The 20,823-nt window shown below is 47.7% G+C and overlaps 1 protein-coding gene and 1 long non-coding RNA gene across 3 annotated transcripts; one reads left to right on the forward strand and one right to left on the reverse strand.

Annotated features, from left to right (window-relative positions):
• Nucleotides 1-163: 163 nt before the first annotated feature.
• LOC309527263 (uncharacterized protein) lies at nucleotides 164-20,785 on the reverse strand. 2 transcript variants are annotated; one of them, XM_082213923.1, is made up of 6 exons: nucleotides 19,894-20,785; nucleotides 7,208-7,395; nucleotides 6,952-7,078; nucleotides 4,781-4,858; nucleotides 589-4,410; nucleotides 164-211 (listed from the first exon to the last, which is right to left on the reverse strand). In XM_082213923.1, the coding sequence occupies exons 2-5, from the start codon at nucleotides 7,280-7,282 to the stop codon at nucleotides 1,751-1,753; spliced, it is 2,940 nt and encodes a 979-aa protein (XP_082070049.1). In that variant the 5' UTR covers nucleotides 7,283-7,395; nucleotides 19,894-20,785; the 3' UTR covers nucleotides 164-211; nucleotides 589-1,750. The 2 variants fall into 2 exon arrangements, with proteins under 2 accessions (XP_082070049.1, XP_082070048.1); XM_082213922.1 differs by lacking the exon at nucleotides 19,894-20,785 and adding an exon at nucleotides 11,348-11,580.
• LOC309527456 lies at nucleotides 11,680-20,287 on the forward strand. Its single transcript, XR_014217237.1, has 3 exons — nucleotides 11,680-11,791; nucleotides 16,906-17,093; nucleotides 18,692-20,287. It is a non-coding gene; the product is annotated as an uncharacterized lncRNA (long non-coding RNA).
• Nucleotides 20,786-20,823: the final 38 nt, after the last annotated feature.

A 20,823-nucleotide genomic window follows, 5' to 3' on the forward strand; every position in this document is an offset into this window, starting at 1 on the left:
TCAAGCGGCTTTAAGAAAAAAGCAAACAAACTCGCAAGACGTTTTCATCTTGCAAAGCAAGCCCATAGGGAAATTCGTCTTGCGAAGCGGCTCAAAAACCGCAAACCCTTTCGTCTAGCGAGTTTTTCATCTTGCGAGGCATTCGTCTTGTGGGGCACCACTGTAACTGGTTTAGTGGTACCCAAAGAACAGAAAAAATTGTTTATGTATGCTACTATGGCTGCTCAAGGGACGCGGGTGGCGCTGTGGGCTAAAGCCTCAGCGCCTAGGGCTTGCCGATCGAAAGGTCGGCGGTTCGAATCCCCGCGGCGGGGTGCGCTCCCGCTGCTCGGTCCCAGCGCCTGCCAACCTAGCAGTTCGAAAGCACCCCCGGGGGCAAGTAGATAAATAGGTACCGCTTACCAGCGGGAAGGTAAACGGCGTTCCGTGTGCTGCGCTGGCTCGCCAGAGCAGCGTTGTCACGCTGGCCACGTGACCCGGAAGTGTCTCCGGACAGCGCTGGCCCTCGGCCTCTTGAGTGAGATGGGCGCACAAACCCCAGAGTCTGTCAAGACTGGCCCGCTCGGGCAGGGGTACCTTTACCTTTACCTTTTATGGCTGCTCAAATGATATATGCCCAGAGATGGAAAGAAGCAGCAGTTCCGACCACAGAGGATTGGCAACAAAAAATGATGGAGTATGCAGGAACTTACTAGAAGAATAAGAAATCAAGAAAGAAGATGCTATAGTATAGAATTTATGGAATATCTGAAGGATCATTGTAAACAACTTAAAATCATTGCCAGGACTGATATAAAAATGTGCAGTGAGAGAAAGTTAAATAGAGTATAAAAGAAAAAGTTTGTAAAAAGGTTTGAATTGGATATGCAGTAGTAAAAGAGATAACATAAGTATCTGCAGAAAGGGAGGGGAGAGGGTCGATATTAAGATTTGGTGTTTTAAATTGATTATGTATTTTTTTTGTTAAAATATCTGTAAAATAATAGAATGAAAAATGAAATGAAAAAATAAAGGAGAAGAAAAAAAATTACTTATAACAACTAATTCGTTGCCCAAGAAAAACCTCATTTTTTCTTTGGGCAACTCATGATGATCTGAGAGCTTTTTCAGGGTAGCCTCTGGTGGGCCAGAGCCAATGGACACGTCCATTGTCAGCCTTCCATCCCACTATGGGCCATGGCGGCACGGCTGGGGCAAAGCATACTCTACACAGCATCTGATGAAGGAGACTCTAGGCAATACATGTCCTGCTGCCCCAAAGTTCTTGTTTCTACACTAGTTTCATGCCTCCCTTGGTTCTTCCATGTACAGTAAGGTTTCCTGCTCCCATTGCAGCTCTTTTCCTATTCCATTCACTTAGAGGGTTTCTCCATGGCGTGGGTTTTGTGGTGTGATTTGAGACTTCCCATATCATGGTTCCTTCCACACTCATGGATTTCTCCCCAGCATGGGTTTTGGATAGAAGTTAAGGCTTCCACTATGTCTGAAACTCTTTTGATGTGCCATACATTTAAAGAGTTTCTCCCCGGTTGGATTGGTCGATGGGATCTGAGGCTTAGAGAGGTTCTTTCCACATGCTATGCATTTAAATGGCTTCTATCCTGTGTGGGTTCTTTGATGCTTAGTAAGGTCACGTGTCCCAGCTGAAGTTCTTTCCACACTCCATGTGTAAATGTGGCTCCCCAGTGTGGATTATTTGATGTAAAATAAGAGGGTAAGAACAACTGAACCTCTTTCAATACTCCATACATTAATGCGAATTCTCCACTGTGTGGGTTCTTTGATGTAAAGTAAGATTACTCCTTTGACTGAAGCCCTTTCCACACTCCATACATTTAAATGGTTTTTCCCCACTGTGGGTTCTTTGATGTAAAGTAAGATTACTCTTCTGACTGAAGCATTTCCCACACTCCTTACATGAAAATGGTTTTTCTCCTGTGTGGATTTTCTGATGTAAAGTAAGTTTACTCCTCTGAGTGAAGCATTTTCCACACTCCATGCACTTAAATGGTTTGTCCCCTGTGTGGATTCTTTGATGTAAAGTGAGTTTACTTCTCTGACTGAAGTTCTTTCCACATTCCATGCATTTAAAGGGTTTTTCTCCCGTGTGGATTCTTTGATGTAAAGTAAGTCTATTTCCCTGACTGAAGCTCTTTCCACACTCCATGCATTTAAAGGGTTTCTCCCCTGTGTGCATTCTTCGATGCACAGTAAGGTCACAAGTCCTACGAAAGTTCTTCCCACACTCCATGCATTTAAACGGTTTCTCCCCTGTGTGGATTCTTTGATGTGATTTGAGGCTTCCCCTATCACAGAAGTTCTTTCCACACTCCATGCATTTGTAGGGTGTCTCCCCTGTATGGGTTCTTTGATGCACAGTAAGGTCACTAGTCCTACGGAAGCTCTTTCCACACTCTCTGCATCGAAATGGTTTCTCCCCTGTGTGGATTCTTTGATGCACAGTAAGGGCACTACTCCTAGGGAACTTCTTGCCACATGCCATGCATTTAAATGGCTTCTCCCCAGTGTGGATTCTTTGATGTGATTTCAGGCTCCCCCTATCACAGAAGCTCTTTCCACACTCCATGCATTTATATGGTGTCTCTCCTCTATGGGTTCTTTGATGCAAAGTAAGATAGTAATTGCGACTGAAGCTCTTTCCACACTCCATACATTTAAATGGTTTCTCCCCCGTGTGGGTTCTTTGATGTGCAATAAGGCTTCTGCTCTGGCTAAAGGTCATTCCACACTCCATACATTTCAGTAGTTTCTCACTGGTATGGATTCTGTCATGTACAGTAAGGTTATGCCTTGAACCAAAACTCTTTCCACACACCATACATCTGTGAGGTTTTGCTCCTGTATGGGTTATCTGATGTGAAGCAAGGTTTCCACTCTGACTAAAACTCTTTCCACACTCCATACATTTAAATGGTTTCTCCCCTGTGTGGGTTATTTGATGTACAGTAAGTCTTCCCTTCTGGCTAAATCCCTTTCCACACTCCATACATTTAAATGGCTTCTCCCCAGTATGGGTTCTTTGATGTGCGATAAGGCTTCCTTTCTGGCAAAAGCTCTTTCCACACTCCATACATTTAAATGGTTTCTCCGCTGTGTGGGTGATTTGATGTGCAATAAGTCTTCCGCTCTGACTGAAACCCTTTCCACACTGCATGCATTTAAATGGCTTCTCCCCTGTGTGGGTTTGTTGATGGAATCTAAGGTTTCCACTTGTGCTGAAACTCTTTCCACACTCTATGCACACATATGGTTTGTTCCCTGTGTGTGTACTTTGATGTACATTAAGATACCCACTGCTACTGAAACACTTTCCACACTCCATACATTTAAATGGTTTCTCCCCGGTGTGCGTTCTTTGATGCTGAGTAAGGTCACCTTTCCCACAAAAGCTCTTTCCACACTCCATACATTTAAATGGTTTCTCCCCTGTGTGGATTCTTTGATGTGCAGTAAGGTTTCCACTCTGGGTAAAGCTCTTTCCACACTCGATACATGTGTAAGGTTTCTCTCCTGTATGGGTTCTTCGATGTGAATAAAGGTAACCTCTCCAACTAAAGCACTTTCCACACTCCTTGCATTTAAATGGTTTCTCCACTGTGTGTGTTGTGTAATGTAACTTAAGGCTTCCACCATGTCTGAAACTCTTTCCGCACACCATACATTTAAACGGTTTCTCCCCCGTGTGGGTTCTTTGATGTAAAGTAAGGGTATTCTTATGAGTGAAGTTCTTTCCACACTCCATGCAGTTAAACGGTTTCTCCCCTGTGTGGGTTCTTTGATGTAAAGTAAGGGTGTTCCTATGAGTGAAGCTCTTCCCACACTCCTTGCATTTATATGGCTTCTTCCCTGTGTGGGTTTTTAGATGCTTAGTAAGGTTACTAATGCCACTGAAGTTCTTTCCACACTCTCTGCATTTAAATGGCTTCTCCCCTGTGTGCGTTGTTTGATGCTGAGTTAGAGTTCCACTGCGACTGAAGCTCTTTCCACACTCTAGGCATTTGAACGGTTTCTCCCCTGTGTGAGTTCTTTGATGTTGAGTAAGAGTTTTACTATGACTGAAGCTCTTTCCACACTTCAAACATTTCAGTGGTTTCTCTCCTGTGTGGATGTTGTAACGTACATTAAATTGAGTTGGGTGACTATATAGTTTGCTGCGTTCTGGACATGCTTTCCCAGTGTTTCCTGTGTGATCTTCCTGTGAACTCAGGGGTACATGGACATCGATGTCCTCAGTAGCCAAGGATTTAATTCCCCCACTCTTCAACATGTTTCCTACATGCTTTTGGGGTGCTCCTTGATCTACAAAAGTCTCTTTCCATGCTTCTTGCTCTACATTTTCTGATGACACCATGGATGGCTCCTTGTTATTCTCCCTGTTTTGCCCGTTACCTTTTCGGAGGGGAAGGAGAAAAAGAAAAGGTCATTCAAATTGCAAGGTAGAAGCAGACACTTTGAATCGGGCCCATTTCTCTGCTACTCTGATTTTACCATTTTCAAGCATCTCCCCCTTCTCCTTTCCATGCCCAGCTGAATCTGAGGTTATCAAGGGATATGTGTCATGTAGTGAGGGGGGCACAGTCCCAAGGACTAGCTGGAGAAGCTCTGGGGTCCACATTTGTCCTTGTGGGTTATTCCAAGAGCCCTACATGGGCCAAGTAGATGCGGACAGGAACCCAGAAGCAAGACATAAAGGCAACAAACCTCTCCTTCCTCTCTTTCCAGAAGAAAAAGAACCCCAGAACACAAACTAAGTACCAACCTGTTGAGGTCTCCCCTTCTTTGAGATCCTGGAGAAATGGATCGTGTCCTTCTTCCCAACAGGAACGGAGGTCTGATTCTTTCAAGGAAAGAGACAATGTTAGACACCTGTGGTCACAAAATATCCAGCCATTTCTAATCGATCCGTATCCACGAGTTCAAAGCCAAGGAAAGGGATTAGGCATTGAGATGCTATAAATACGCACCACATGACTAGGAGGGGCCTGTGTGGTCCCTGCTATTACAAAGTGTGGGTTTATAATGTATTATGTATTTACCCAGTAACATCATTATGCCCATAAGAAGTTCATACGCACAAGAAGAATAAAGGAAGACTGGTTAATTACTTGAAATGCAAGTATAAATGGTCGATACCAGGGAAATGCAACATGGTTTGATTTCAGAAGAGAAAACTTCCCCCAAATGAGGAGGTTGGTAAAAAGGAAGTTGGTAAATCATTCCACTTGATTTTATACTGTAGATCAGGAAAGGTACCAGGACAGCAAAGAGGACACTGGGACGGTTAATCAGCAGAGACAGAGAAGCAGCGAGAGACTAGAAGGTTTCCTTCGAAAAACTGAAATCTTGTCCAAATTAAGAGAACAAAAAGGAACACAAACTCTGGCAAGTAAAGGTGCTAACAGACAGAAAGGGACGCTAGAAAAGACACTGAGGAACGCATTGCTAGAAACATACCAAGGCCAATGACAAGAAGTGATTTAAATATGATTTAAGTTATTTAAATATCACTAGCAGGAAACTGTCTAGGGAGGCAGCTGGAAACTTGGGTAGCAAGAGAGTCAAAGGAGTTGTGAGGAAGGAAAAGGAGATTGCAGAGAAGCCAAACAAATTATATCACAACAGAGGAAATAGGGCAAATTCCAGGACCTGAATTAACCTTTGTAGGAGACAAAGTCTAGAGAAGTAAGGCGGATAGTGAGATATGAAGTTCTGGGCCTAATAAAATAAAACTCAAGGGGTGGTCAGCTGTCTTTGTCATGGCCATGTCTGTGGGCAGTGTTGCACTGCTGGAAGATAAAGGTACTGCCCATTTTAGCTGTCAGTCAACACCTCTGTTCTGGAGGCAGTTGAAACCAGCATGGGGCCATATTGTAATTCTTCGAGAGTGTTCTGAGCAGTTAATACCCTGCTCAGTGCTAGACAAGAAGCTTACGCACATGGCCAACATGCAACGGCTTGGAATTTCTGTGGCAGATTCATTTACCATGTATTATTCTCTCCTGGACCTTGCTATCCCATTTTTCATCAGAGCACCTGATCAGCTCAAAGATTAACGGGGCTCCTTATTTTTCTCTGAGCAACACTTCAAAATAGATGCCAGCATAGTCAAATGAATGTATCAATCATATTTTTTTTATAAAACAATAATAAATTTAATAATAATAAATTTTTATTTATACCCCACCCTCCCCGGCTGGGCTCAGGGCAACTAACACCAAAGATGAATTACAATAAAACATAATAGAAAAAAAAGCCAAGGCAAAATTTATATACCAAATCACATATAAGGGGTCAGAGTGAGTCTAAGCCGAAGGCCAGGCAGAACAGCTCCATCTTGCAGGCCCTGCAGAAAGATGTCAAATCCCACAGGGCCCTAGTCTCTTGTGACAGAGTGTTCCACCACATGGGGGCCAATGCTGAAAAGGCCCTGGCCCTAGTTGAGAGCAATCTACACTCAAATGTAATTTAAAATGATGTTTTAAAAAATAAAAACAAACAAATAAAATAGATCGCTAGATCCAGTGGGCATCCATTCCAAGAGTTGACGAAGAACTTAAATTGCTGATCTTATATCAAAAAACGTAACTTGTGCCTTCATCAGCTTCCGTACCCGACAACCAGGATAGCTCAGTTGGTTAGAGAATGGAGCTGATAACGGCAAGCTTGCAGGTTCGATCCCTGAACGGGACAGCTGCATTGAGGAGTTGGACCAGTCAAGAGGCAAGGGGAAAGTTGCTCTTGTGCTCATATCCTGCTTGCGAGTTTCCCACAGGCATCTGTTGGGTGCTATGAAAACAGGAAACAGGCCAAAAGGACCACTGCACTGGCCTATTCGTATGTTCTTCCTACACTGCATGATTAAATGGCACAAACAGCAAATTCACGCCTCCAACGTCTAACAGCCAAGAGGAATAAAAAATGCATCCTTACCTAGAGAGGCCACCATCTCATAATTCTCCTCCATGACTTCCTTGTGCAGAGCTCTTTGGCTTGGATCCAGCAGAGCCCACTCCTCCTCCGTGAAAAACACAGCCACCTCCTCAAAGGTCAAGAGGGCCTGGAAGAAGAAGAGGAAGAAGACAGAGCTGCTCTTAGATCCCCATCATCCCCACTCGACACAGAGGGAGGCTGGGTGGTCCCATCTGTGCCTCTTCCCTCCTCCCTGCTCCCGTTGCTCTTTCCCTACCTGAGGAAGCTGCCTGGCTCCTCTTTCCATTCCACCTTGAAGAACAGAAGGTCCAAACGCTGCCTCTGAGGCCATTGGTGAGGTGATTCAGAGGAGCTGTAAACTGGGCCACTTCTGGGACTCTCTCAGGTGTTGTCACGATGTACTTCAAAGCAGGGAGCCGCTCTTAAGTGGCGCCATTGCAGGGTCTGCAGGAGAGAGAAACAGGGAACATGTCATCCTGTGTACAGGAGGTTTATAGCATTATAAGCTGTCTCAGCCTTTAGGGGACATTCAGCATATGTTCATCCAGATACACAAGTTAGAAAAGTTTTAGGATCAAATTCAGAAACACATAAAGAAAGGTTATTCTTAATTAATAATAATAATAATAATAATAATAATAATAATAATACTCTGCCCATCTGGCTGGGTTTCCCCAGCCACTCTGGGCAGCTTACAACACATAAAAACGGTAAAACATTAGACATTAAAAATTTCCCTAATCAGGGCTGCGTTCAGATGTCTTCTAAAAGTCAGATACAGTCATATCTGTCAGAAATCTAGCCTTATCAGAGGAACTGGTCTCTCTCCAGGCACCCGGCTTGATCTCCTGGTTGACCTCCCTGTCTGCATTCCCGGCAGGATACAGGCTAGGTCACTATCGGCGATCCTCCTCAAGCGTGAGAAGAACACACCACTCTTCCCTGCTCCCTGCTCCCCCCAGGGAGGGGAAAGAGATAGACAGAAATGTATTTACATGCCTTTATTTCTGTCTTTGCAGCATTACAGAGAAACGCGTCTGCACTCTCCAAACTCCAACAGCAGAGAGACAAACCCCACCTCCTGTACTTCCTGTACAGGTCAAATGACACTCTGAGCTAACATCCGGTGCTCAGCACAGTGAATAGACTGCCCCTTTATTCCCACGGTACAGTCCCAAACATTCACATCCTGTTTTGCTTTCCAGCCAGCTGCAGCTCGCTGCTGCATTGCTCCTTTTCCGTAACATAATTTCATGTTACGTTTGCTTCATGTTATGTTCTTTCAGGTTACATCCCGTGGTGACCCGGAAGTACCAGAAAGGGATACTTCTGTGTTTCGCTGCTCGCGCATGTGCATAAGCGCTAAATCGCACTTAAGCGCCAAATCACAAGCCGCACATGCTGCAGGTTGCGCTCTTTTCATGTTGCGAACGGGCCTCCGGAACACATCCCGTTCGCAACCAGAGGCACCACTGTAGTTTTTAATTCCCTTGACATCTGATGGGAGGGCATTCCACAGGGCGGGTGCCACTACCAAGAAGGCCCTCTGCATGGTTCCGTGCAACCTCACTTCTCGCAGTTAAGGGAACCAGCAGAAGGCCCTTGGAGCTGGACCTCAGTGTCCGGGCTGAATGATGGGGGTGGAGATGCTCCTTCAGGCCTACAGGGCCGTTTAGGGCTTTAAAGGTCAGCACCAACACTTTGAATTGTGCTCGGAAACGTACTGGGAGCCAATGCAGGTCTTTCAAGACCGGTGTTATATGGTCCTGGCAACCACTCCCAGTCACCAGTCTAATTGCTACATTCTAGATTAGTTGTGGTTTCCAAGCCACCTTCAAAAGTAGCCCCACGTAGAGTGCATTTCAGTAGTCTAAGCAGAAGATAACCAGGGCATGCACCACTCTGTGGACACAGTCTGTGGGAAGGTAGGGTCTCAGCCTGCATACCAGATGGAGATGGTAGATAACTGCCCTGGACACAGATTTTGACCTGCACCTCCATGGACAGCTCTGAGCCAAAATTGCTCCCAGACTGCACGCCTGGTCCTTCAGAGGCACGGTTACCCCCCTCAAGACCAGGGATTCCCCCACAGCTGCCCACCCTGTCCACCCACAAACAGTACATCAGTCTTGTCAGGATTCAACCTCAATCTGTTAGCCGCCATCCATCCTCCAACCTCTTCCAGACACTCATAGAATCATAGAGTTGGAAGAGACCACAAGGGCCATCGAGTCCAACCCCCTGCCAAGCAGGAAACACCATCAGAGCACTCCTGACATATGGTTGTCAAGCCTCTGCTTAAAGACCTCCAAAGTAGGAGACTCCACCACACTCCTTGGCAGCAAATTCCACTGTCGAACAGCTCTTACTGTCAGGAAGTTCTTCCTAATGTTTAGGTGGAATCTTCTTTCTTGTAGTTTGGATCCATTGCTCCGTGTCTGCTTCTCTGGAGCAGCAGAAAACAACCTTTCTCCCTCCTCTGTGTGACATCCTTTTATATATTTGAACATGACTATCATATCACCCCTTAACCTCCTCTTCTCCAGGCTTAACATGCCCAGCTCCCTTAGCCGTTCCTCATAAGGCATCGTTTCCAGGCCTTTGACCATTTTGGTTGCCCTCCTCTGGACACGTTCCAGTTTGTCAGTGTCCTTTTTGAACTGTGGTGCCCAGAACTGGACACAGTACTCCAGGTGAGGTCTGACCAGAGCAGAATACAGTGGCACTATTACTTCCCTTGATCTAGATGCTATACTCCTATTGATGCAGCCCACTCATATATCTATAGACCTCGCTTTTCGTTTCCTTCAAACAGCTATCTGGCAAACCATTTTCTGACCTTTGCAAACATTTTTAATAAAGAAAAAAGCAACCTCGTAAATTATTGCCTATCTCTGGTTGGAAGAAAACTGGTCTTTGGAGAGAATCAGGTTGCAGAAGCTCCAAAGAAGCTGGTGTGTGAGGTGGGTGGCTTGAGAGCACTCCAACTAGGTCAAACTAGGACTGGGGGAAGGAGATACGAAGTTTGGTGATATTGGCACCCTAGGACAAAATCCAGCCTTCGAGTCCTCCCCATCCAGCACTCAGGAATCTCCCCAAGCCAAACACCCTCTCCATCACTGCCCTGAGTCCTTGCTGACAGAATTTACATGACCGAAAAGGATCCTTTGAATGGTACCTCGGGTTACATACGATTGTGTGAATACAGTGGTACCTCAGGTTACATACGATTCAGTTTACATACGCTTCAGGTTACAGACTCTGCTAACCCAGAAATAGTACCTCAGGTTAAGAACTTTGCCTCAGGATGAGAACAGAAATTGTGCTCCGGCGGCGCAACAGCAGCAGGAGGCCCCATTAGCTAAAGTGGTGCTTCAGGTTAAGAACATACCTCCAGAACGAATTAAGTACTTAACCCAAGGTACCACTGTACCTACTGGACAAAGCTCAGTCACATCCCTAACTCCACCCACTTTTGTCTCTGGCCCCGCCCACAAATGGAAGTGGCCCCTGGAAGGCTGCTAAGGGAGCGAATGTGGCCCTCTGGCTGAAGAACGCTCCCCTCTCCTGTTCCAACCACTACGTTTTGCTCTGCTTATCATCCTGGCCAACCTCACAGGGTTGTTGTGTGAGCACTGCCCAAGTGGTGGGCTTTGGAACCCCTTTAACGCTAAGAGGTTTCCCCCTGTCAATCTGGATGTTTTCAAGGCGGACGAGAATGAGGCTGGCAGCCCCAGCAGAGAAAGACCCTCAGCATCCCTGAGCTGAGCCAATCCTGCAAGAGAGTCCAGATCCCCCCCACACGAAGGCTTTGATCCCCCCTTCCAACAAACTCCCAAGAGGGTACCTGGAAAATATCCCCTTTTCAGAAAGAAAAAGCATCAAAACCTGGTGGTGGTGGGGGGGAATGCATGTTCTTCCCCTAGTGAGCTGGACAGGAGGCATTTATTTGATTCATCCAGCCTTGAGATTATTTTAGAAGGCTTTTAAGTCCCTAAACCATTTCATATCCCTGCACCAAATGCAAGGACATTTGGAAGTCTCAGAATCTATTCCTCTGTTCATACATGCATTGAGACAGACAGACAGATAGATGATAGAGCAGGCAAGCCCCACTTTGCACAATCAATCACATGACACGGCTCACCCCCCCCCATTGCCATTTGAATGGCAATGCCCATCCACTTGGGTTAGTGGTAGCGGTCCCCTCAAATATTTTATGGGGGGCATCGAAGGGACCCCCCAGGACCTGGCTCCTCTGGGTGGGGTGGAGAGACGACACTTTTCAGCTGGGTGGCCTGGATCCACGTCCCGGATCAACGCCTCCCATTCTCGCCCCCCCAAAAAAACCCCTCCCCCCCCAGCAATGCAAAATTACCCCCCAAATATGTTGCACCTCTTTCCCTTCTTCCTTCTCCACTTCCGGGGAAAGCGGGTTGAGATCCCTCCCCGCCTCTCGAGTAGCCGGAGGTCATTGAAGGGTGAAGATCTCCCTCTCCCTGCGAGCAGAAACCGGTGTCGCCACCACTGTCTGCTCCCACCCGCAGATCACAAGCTGGGAGGGGCGGCTCTGCATTCGTAGCTCTATGGGGCGCCGCGTTCGAAAGGGAACCCGAAGTGTCGCTGCCGTAGTTTCCAAAGCTGCAGGGAGCGCTGTTCGGAGGCTGTTTCCAAGGGGGGGGGGGAGAGTAGGGGATGGGTCCTCTGAGGCGGCAGATTTTAAGAGTGGGGAGGGGAGACTTCTGAAGATACCCCTCCACTCTTTTTCCTGGTAGGGGAAACCCGCGAGGTCAGGTCTCTTGGACTGAGGGGGAGGCCGGTTCCTGGAGAGGGCAAAGAGGTAAAGGCGCAGATTGGGGGGCGGCGGGGTGGTGATGATAATGGGGGGGGGGGAGGCGGGATGGGGGATCTGAGCCATGCAATGTGGATGCAACTAAAAAGTTGCATTTTTTTGCATTGCACAATTCTTATTTTTTTGCATTCCACATGTTACCGGGAAAATCCGAGGGCTCCCTTGGACAAAAACAAAGACACCAACCAGGATAACTTGGAGCAAAACAGCAGCCTGTAGGCTTGGCCTTTATTGAACTGTTGCAACAGGGTGTTCCCCTCACTTGCAGGAGAGAGGAAAGACCCAGAAAGATGGTGTGCAAGACCTTATAAAAACTTTTGAAATTCCCATCCTCTAGGTCAGTGTTTCCCAACCTTTTTTGGGCAAAGGCACACTTGTTTCATGAAAAAAATCTCGAGGCACACCACCATGCCAGATGGGGAAAGGTCACTTTTTACTTATGTAAAAAAAAATAAAAAAAATAGTAACAGCATAGAAGGTAATGGTTAGGCTAGCATCCCTCTTCCAAATATGCTAGGTTTTTATTTGCAGGGACTGTTCTACATGGGAAAGCATTCAGCACTGTCATTCTCCCATCTGCCATCTGAATTGGTACTATTCTGGGTCAACTTACTCTGCTGCATGTGTAGATGAAAATGGCACCAAGTGTGGGGGAGGGGGCAGAACAGGTTTCAGATACAGGATATTAAGCATACACGTACTTCAGATTGAACTGGTTGCTTGCTTTGCAAGTTTTCATTTCCCAAATGACTGCCTTGGCAAGCGCAATACCTACCAGGCTCAACGCCGGTCTCGCGCTGCCGCTTCCCGCGCTCTCAAGGACCCGGGAGGAGGAAGGCGTGAAGGGAATCCCGAAGGCGAGAAAACCTCGCGCATGCGCAGGCCTTCCGCCTGCGACAGCCCAGTAGGCCGGCCGAAGCGAGCGGCGATGGGATGTGGGAGCTCGCTCGCTCGCCGCCCCACGTGTGCCTATGTGGGGCACATTACAGCCCCGTGACATCAGCGCCACGCAGGCAGCCAGACAGGCAGACGGCGAGAGCCCCGCGCTGGGCGGCCTCTCCTTGCCGCCGCCGCCCCGCCTCTCGCCGCCCGACTCGCCCGCCTCCCTCCCACGGCACACCAGGCAACGTCTCGCGGCACACTAGTGTGCCGCGGAACACCGGTTGGGAAACACTGCTCTAGGTCAAGCCCACCCCCAGAAACATCATGCATACATTACAGAAAGGAGGGGTTGACATCATGCATACATTACAGAAAGGAGGGGTTGAGGGAGGAGTTGTGGTGGTAACCTGAGTGTCCTGTCACCTGGCTGGTTCCTCCTTTCCCCCTGCCCATAAGTCACTTCCAGGAGACAAAGGGGAGTTTGCAGTTTCCTGCCCCCAGAGGGAAGATCTGATCATTGTCCTTTGTTTCAGTCCATGCTGAATCCACTCCCATATGCAAGTTCTTTGTGATCCTGATTGTCTTCCGTCTGGGATCATCCGGGTTGGCATAGCAACTGGGCAGGGCTCCTGTGGATGTGCTGGGATGGTGAAGGGATTATGGCTGACCAGAACCAAGCCACCCCCCTTTGATAGTCCTTGTCATATGGAGTAAAATAAAATGGAACAGTGCAAATCCGATGTATGGTTGATTTTTCTATGAATTTATAACAGAAATGTGGCGTATGTAGTGTGTGAGTGTGTGTGTGTGTGTGAAGTTTGTACAAACAGAATGATTGGGGTGGGGGGGTTCCTGCTACACACAAAATTGTTTGACGCCCGCCCCCTCTCCAGTTTCCTGCACGGGATGAGCGGGAGCACGAGCCTTGTTACGGAGGGAAATGGCCGTAGTTGAACTGGGTGACAGAAGGACAACAAGCTCTTTCTCACCCATGACCAAAAGGACGGCGAAGAGACCCCCTCCCTAGGTATCCACGCTTCAAAGCGGTATTTTGATGGTGGGCTCTTCTTGACACCCCCACCCCTGTGGGTTCAGCCTCTGCAATACAGGAATGTGCAGCTGTCCCTTAGGGGGATCGAACCTGCAACCTTGGCATTATCGGGCTACCTAGGTGCTTCGGAGAATGGGGCAGTTTTCATCTGTTTTAGCATTTTAACTATTGTATATTGTAAAGTACTGTACAGTTGTACACACCCCCATTCCACTTTAGGTGTCCTGGCATCTGCCAAAGAACCTTGGGAACTGTAGTTTAAAAATAAAAATATATTATTTATACCCCGCTCATCTGGCTGGGTTTCCCCAGCCACTCTGGGCGGCTTCCAACAAAGACCAAAAATACACTAAGATGTCACACATTAAAAACTTCCCTGAACAGGGCTGCCTTCAGATGTCTTCTGAATGTCAGGTAGTTGTTTAACTCTGTGACATCTGGTGGGAGGGCGTTCCACAGGGCGGGCGCCACTACCGAGAAGGCCCCCTGCCTGGTTCCCTGTAGCTTTGCTTCTAGCAATGAGGGAACCGCCAGAAGGCCCTCGGCGCTGGACCTCAGCGTCCAGGCAGAATGATGGTTGAGATGCTCCTTCAGGTATACTGGGCTGAGGCTGTTGTGGGATTTTAAAGGTCAACACCAACACTTTGAATTCTGCTCAGAAACATACTGGGAGCCAATGTAGGTCTTTCAAGACCGGTGTTATGTGGTCTCGGTGGCCAACCCTAGCTGCCGCATTCTGGATTAGCTGTAGTTTCCGGGTCATCTTCAAAGATAGCCCCATGTAGAGCGCATTGCAGTAGTCCAGGCGGAAGATAACTAGAGCATGCACCACTCTGGCGAGACAGTCTGCGGGCAGGGAGGGTCTCATCCTGCGTACCAGATGGAGCTGGTAGAGAGCTGCCCTGGATACAGAATTGACCTGTGCCTCCATGGACAGCTGTGAGTCCAAAATGACTCCCAGGCTGCGCACCTGGTCCTTCAGGGGCAGTTACCCCATTCAGGATCAGGGAGTCCTTCACACCAGCCCACCCCGTCCCCCAAGAATCCTGTCAGGATTTAACCTCAATCCATTAGCCGCCATCCATCCTCCAACCTCCTCCAAGCACTCACACAGGACCTTCACCGCCTTCACTGGTTCTGATTTAAAAGAGGTAAGAGTTGGGTATCATCTGCATATTGATGGACACCCAGCCCAAATCCCCTGATGATCTCTCCCAGCGGCTTCATGTAGATGTTAAAAAGCATGGGGGAGAGGACGGAACCCTGAGGCACCCCAGAAGTGAGGGCCCAAGGGTCTGAACACTCATCCCCCACCACCACTTTCTGAACACGGCCCAGGAGGAAGGAGCAGAACCACTGTATAAGAGTACCCCCAGCTCCCAGCCCCTCTAGACAGTCCAGAAGGAGCTTAGGCTATGGTAAAAAGGTAAAGGTACCCCTGACCGTTAGGTCCAATCGCGGACGACTCTGGGGTTGCGCGCTCATCTCGCTCTATAGGCCGAGAGAGCCGGCATTTGTCCGCAGACAGCTTCCAGGTCATGTGGCCAGCATGACTAAGCTGCTTCTCGCAAATCAGAGCAGCACATGGAAATGCCGTTTACCTTCCCACCAGAGCAGTACCTATTTATCTACTTGCACTTTGATGTGCTTTTGAACTGCTAGGTGGGCAGGAGCTGGGACTGAACAATGGGAGCTCACCCCGTCGCGGGGATTCGAACCGTGACCTTCCAATCAGCAAGCCCTAGGCTCAGTGGTTTAGACTCGCGTCCCAAGGCTGGGCTTTTCTCTCTGGCCAGCTACTAGGGGGCGGAGAACATTTCCTCAGGATTAGCCTCATCGAAGCAGGGGCACGCACCTGTCAAAATCTCCACTTTGCCGTAGTCTCGTTGCTGAGCCGCAATGTTCAGAGCTCAGTGGAGTGAGACCAGCCAACTCGACGAGTCTCTGAGGTGCTAGCATCCAAAGTCAAGTCCAGACCTAGGGCCGGACAAACAGCAATCCACATGGTCAGATGGTCCAGGGGTCAGGGAATCCAATGGTCATAGTGATAAGGGTCAAAGCGAGCAGGAAGCAGAAATGTGGGGCCAGGAACTATAAGCGTTGTTTCCAGCATCTGACTGCTGCTTGATGTTCTGTGGCAAGGCCATCTGGAAGAGCTTTACCTTTATGCCTTATGTATAACCATGTACCCTAACAATGCATAATTGTTAATGCTAGAAGTGCCTAAAATCTTCAGAATCAAAGTCTCTCTCTGCCCTGTTGCTGTGCTTGCAGAAAGCAAATAAATATTTAGCTACGTCTTCATTCTGTAGGGAACATTCCTCAGACTGTTTCTTCAGCTCATGAAAATAGCACGAGACGGTCAATCCGACCTGAGAAACAGGAAATTGGATGTTTGCCACATAACGTAATGCATCTGCCTGATAACAGAAGGGGGGATTTTGGCTTCAACTGCCAAAGGGTTTTTTCCCTCTTTTTGCTAGTTTGCTGAAAATAGGGTAAAGGCCATTGATGATTTCTTATGCACATATATGGAAAAGCAGAAGTAATCTTTACATAGACATAGGAAGGGCTGCACCCATGTTCATTGGTTTGATTTTGCTGCAATATATGAATATGTAATGTTTAATTGCTGTTTGGAATAAGGTATATAAACCTAAAGCCCCTAGGGCTCTGGGCCCAGGCTCTGGAAATCATTCCCCTGGGTCTTTATTGCTCAGCAATAAATGTTTACTTTCTTTTTCTCCACTGCTGTGTCTGTCGATTCTTGAGCATATCTTGAATGGGTAACAGGTATTCCTTATCTCCTTGCAACAGTTCTGCAGTTCTCATCAGTGTCTTCTCCTCTGAGTCCTTGAAGGCTGGTCAGCTGAAGGTGGAGTCTCTCTGCCTTCTCCTCGTTCAGGCTGCTGTTCAGCAGGCAAAGTGGACTTCTGGCCCATGGCACTCTGCAGATTTGCAAACTGCCATTTGAACCAGTTTCCTGCCTCCTGGGAAACTGTATTTTTGTCTTCAGAGGTTTCCATAGAGCGTGGAAATAGGAAAGAGAAGAACTCCAGAGGTGATGAATGAAGAAAAGCAGGTCGTTGGTTTTGACTGCTGATCAGATCATTGGTCCCTGCCTTGAACTCCTAACACATTTCCCTTCTTCCTTCTTTCCCCAAAACAGGCAAAGGACAGGAGAAAAAGTTGTCATCAGAAACAGGCAAGCAGAAACCAGGAAAAGAGGCGTCCGAGAATAGAAAGGGACTGATAAAGACAGAGAGAAACAAGTCAGAGAAGAAACTGTGTACTCTTCAGGGTCCCGATACTTATGAACGCTCAATCCCACAGAAAAACAACAAAGGGAAAGAAAAGGTGAAGTATCCAGTGGGGAGGGAAATACTGAAAAAGTAGTCGGTTGACTTCCCTATAAAATTCCATCAATGCCCCTATAGTTTTCAGTGCTTTAGATTTTACTGTTTCATATGTCATTTCCATGAAAGGGTTTCCACTAATAAGAACATCCAGATATCTAAAAATGCGGGTTTGGTTTGTTCTATGGCTTGCTGGTCTAAGAACCATGTATGCCTACCAAAAACCACAATATTGGTCTTAGAGTAGTTTATGGATAAACATCCCTGCTTGCAATACACACTAAGCACGTTCAATAGATTTTTGAAGACCCAGCCGCGGGAGGGAGAGAAACACCAGATCATGAATTTCAGTAGGGACAAATATAAGGTGCTACACTTAGGCAGGAAGAACCAGATGCAAAAATCTAGGATCGTGGCTACTTGGCTTACTAGCAGTACATGTGAAAAGGATCTAGGGCAGGCATGTCCAAAGTCCGTTTCAGGGGCCTAATCTGGCCCACTGGTCAGTTTAATCCAGCCCCTGTGGAAGTTTATTTTCTGGGGTAAAATCCTAAAAAAAGCTCTCTCTGGCCGTCTTTGAAAAAAGTTAGGACACCCCTGAGGTCTTGGTGGACCACAAACTTAACACACTATTCTAGGCTGCATCAACAGAAGCCTAGTGTCCAGATTAAAGGAAGTAATAGTACTACTCTATTCTGCCTTTGTCAGACCACACCTAGAATACTTTGTCCAATTCTGGGCACCACAATTTAAGGAGGATGTTGACAAGCTGGAACATTTGCACAGGAGGGCAACCAAGATGATCAAAGGTCTGGAAACAATGCCTTATGAGGAACAGTTGAAGGAGCTGAGTATATTTAGCCTGGAAAAGAGGAGACTGAGAAATAATAGCCATTTTCAAATATCTTAAGTGCTGTCACATGGAAGAGGGAATGTGCTTGTTTTCTCCTGCTCTAGAGGGTAGGACTTTCTGACATTAAGAGCTGTTCAGCAGCGGAATGGACTTCCACAAGGGCAGGTGGACTCTCCTTCCTTGGAGTTTTTTAAGCAAAGGTTGGGTGGCCATCTGTCATGGATGCTTTAGCTGAAATTCTTGCATTGCAGAGGGTTGGAAAAGGTGACCGCTGGGTCCCTTCCAGTTCTAAGATTCTATGATCTGCATACATCAGAATACTGATATTTGGGGTATGCTGAAAAAGGGGTGTATGGGGTGGTATCTCTGGTGGGGGACACATCATGCTCCTTCTCAGGTAGTTGGTCCAATTTTGGTCCACAACCTGCACTCAGCTCTCACCTGTGGCTCCTAGAAGCTGCCAGGAGGCGACAGCAGTCACACTCTGGGAAATGGCTTCGACTGGCTGGCTAAACCAGGTGAGAGGAGCCGATGGGTCTCAAACCCTTGGCAAGTTGGCGACTTCCCCTGCATGTGAAGACGGGCTCTGGTAGATTGAGCAGACAGGATCATGTGTGGGTCCAACAGTTGAAAAGGTGCTTTCTGTTGCAGAGGGAAGTGAGGGGCAGGTGGGGCTCACCCACCTGGAAAAGGGAGCCCATCTAGGAGAAGGAAAAGTCTGATCCTTAACCTCCATTGCCTTGCAGGGTATCTTCAGGAGAGGAAAAGGCTACACAAATCCAGAGTGGAGTTCGTAAGATGGCGCCTCGTATGCTTTCTTCCAGAAACTCCTGCAGCCAAGTTGGTGCCAAACATCTTCTCTGACTGTCTTGCCAGAGTGGTGCATGCTCTGGTTATCTCCCGCTTGGACTACTGCAAAGCGCTCTCCGTGGGGCTACCTTTGAAGGCGACCTGGAAACTACGACTGATCCAGAATGCGACAACTAGACTGGGGAATGGGAGTGGCTGCCGAGACCATATAACACTGGTGCTAAAGGATCTTTACTGGCTCCCAGTACGTTTCCGAGCACAATTCAAAGTGTTGGTGCTGACCTTGAAAGCCCCAAACGGCCTTGGCCCAGTATACCTGAAGGAGCATTTACTCCCCCATCGTTCAGCCCGGACACTCAGGTCCAGCTCTGAGGGCCTTCTGGCGGTTCCCTCCCTGCGATAAGCGAAGCTACAGGGAACTAGACAGAGAGCCTTCTCGGTAGTGGTGCCCACCCTGTGAAACGTCCTCCCATCAGATGTCAAGGAAATAAACAACTATCTGACTTTTAGAAGACATCTGAAGGCAGCCCTGTTTAGGGAAGTTTTTTATGTTTGATGTTTTAGCGTATTTTTAATATTCTGATGGGAACCTCCCAGAGTGGCTGGGGACACCCAGCCGGAAGGGCGGGGTATAAAAAGTAGAGCTGTTCTGAACAGAGCACTTTCCTACTATAAAGGTAAAGGGACCCTTGACAGTTAAGTCCAGTCGCAAACGACTCTGGGGTTGCGGCACTCATCTCACTTTACAGGCCAAGGGGGCCGGCGTTTGTTCTCAGACAGTTTTTCTGGGTCATGTGGCCAGCATGACTGAGCCGCTTCTGGCACTTTGATGTGCTTTTGAACTGCTAACGTGGTCAGGAGCTGGAACCGAACAACGGGAGCTCACCCCATCACGGCACAGTGGTTTAAACCACAGCGCCACCCATCTCCCTTCCTACTATATGCATTGGAATTTTAAACAGGGACATTTGAGAGGGATCACTGGAGGAGACTGAAGATAGAGAGCTGGTATCTTTGGCGGGAATGCCCCGAATCCAACTATTCTAGACAACGATCATATAAGAAATATGCAAAATAACTAAGCAAGTATTAGAAGTCACCCTACTGAACATCTTCCAAGACAATAATGCCCACTCACATCATAAAGAGCTCATAACCCACTGTCACGGGACTGCCAAGGAACGCCTTTGAGTCGGGGTGAGTGGGTGGGAGAAGAGTCAGAGTGGGAACAGTCAGAAGGAGACAGAAAGGAAGTGACAGAAGGGGAAGAGGGAGAGAGCCAGGAGGTGGGAAGGCTATCTGATGCTGAAGCAGAGCCCCAGCACCGCACAGGGAGCTCAGGAACAGACGGAGAGCCTATGCAAAGGAGAGGGTTAAAGCGCAGGGATCAGAGACGTCCCATGAAGTTCCCCCGCCTTTTCTATTGGAGGAGAAGCAGGAGAAGACCACTCCCCAAATCTGAACCGGACGATTCAGATGCATGATTGTACTGTGCTGCTTGTACATATGTAAAATAAAGAACTGTAAATATCTCTCTGAGTGAGCAGAGGGTGCTTATTGCGAAGAGCGTACACAAACCATCACACCCACCTACTCTCAGCAGTCAGAAACATCATAGCCAGACAATGGAGAGACCTGTCAGGAATAAGCATGGACCAATGGTACTATATAGTATGGGAAACAGCCTTATTAGAAAAACTAACCAATAAACTGAAACTGACACAGGGACAAATGGAAGAAGACGCCGTCACCCCGGTATGGCTCCCCTTTATCGCATACAGAGCCCAACAAGACAATGACAAGAATCCGCCAACAGCATACGAATCAATATGGCTAACTTGATTCAAAAACACCCGCCCACCCCACTCACACATGAAAACAAAGTTCACCACAGCCAATCACACACAACCATACGCTAAGCCAACTCCAACCTCTCACCACCAAAGGCACACAAGCGAATGGTAAAGAGATCTTGCACAAGTGACACCGACACAAAACCCCACATATACATTAAGTAGAAGTATTGCCACCCGACCCCCCCACTCACCATGCCCCCTCCCTTTCCCCC

This window comes from Podarcis vaucheri, assembly GCF_965113315.1.
Source record: "Podarcis vaucheri genome assembly, chromosome: 2".
NCBI lineage: Eukaryota > Metazoa > Chordata > Lepidosauria > Squamata > Lacertidae > Podarcis > Podarcis vaucheri.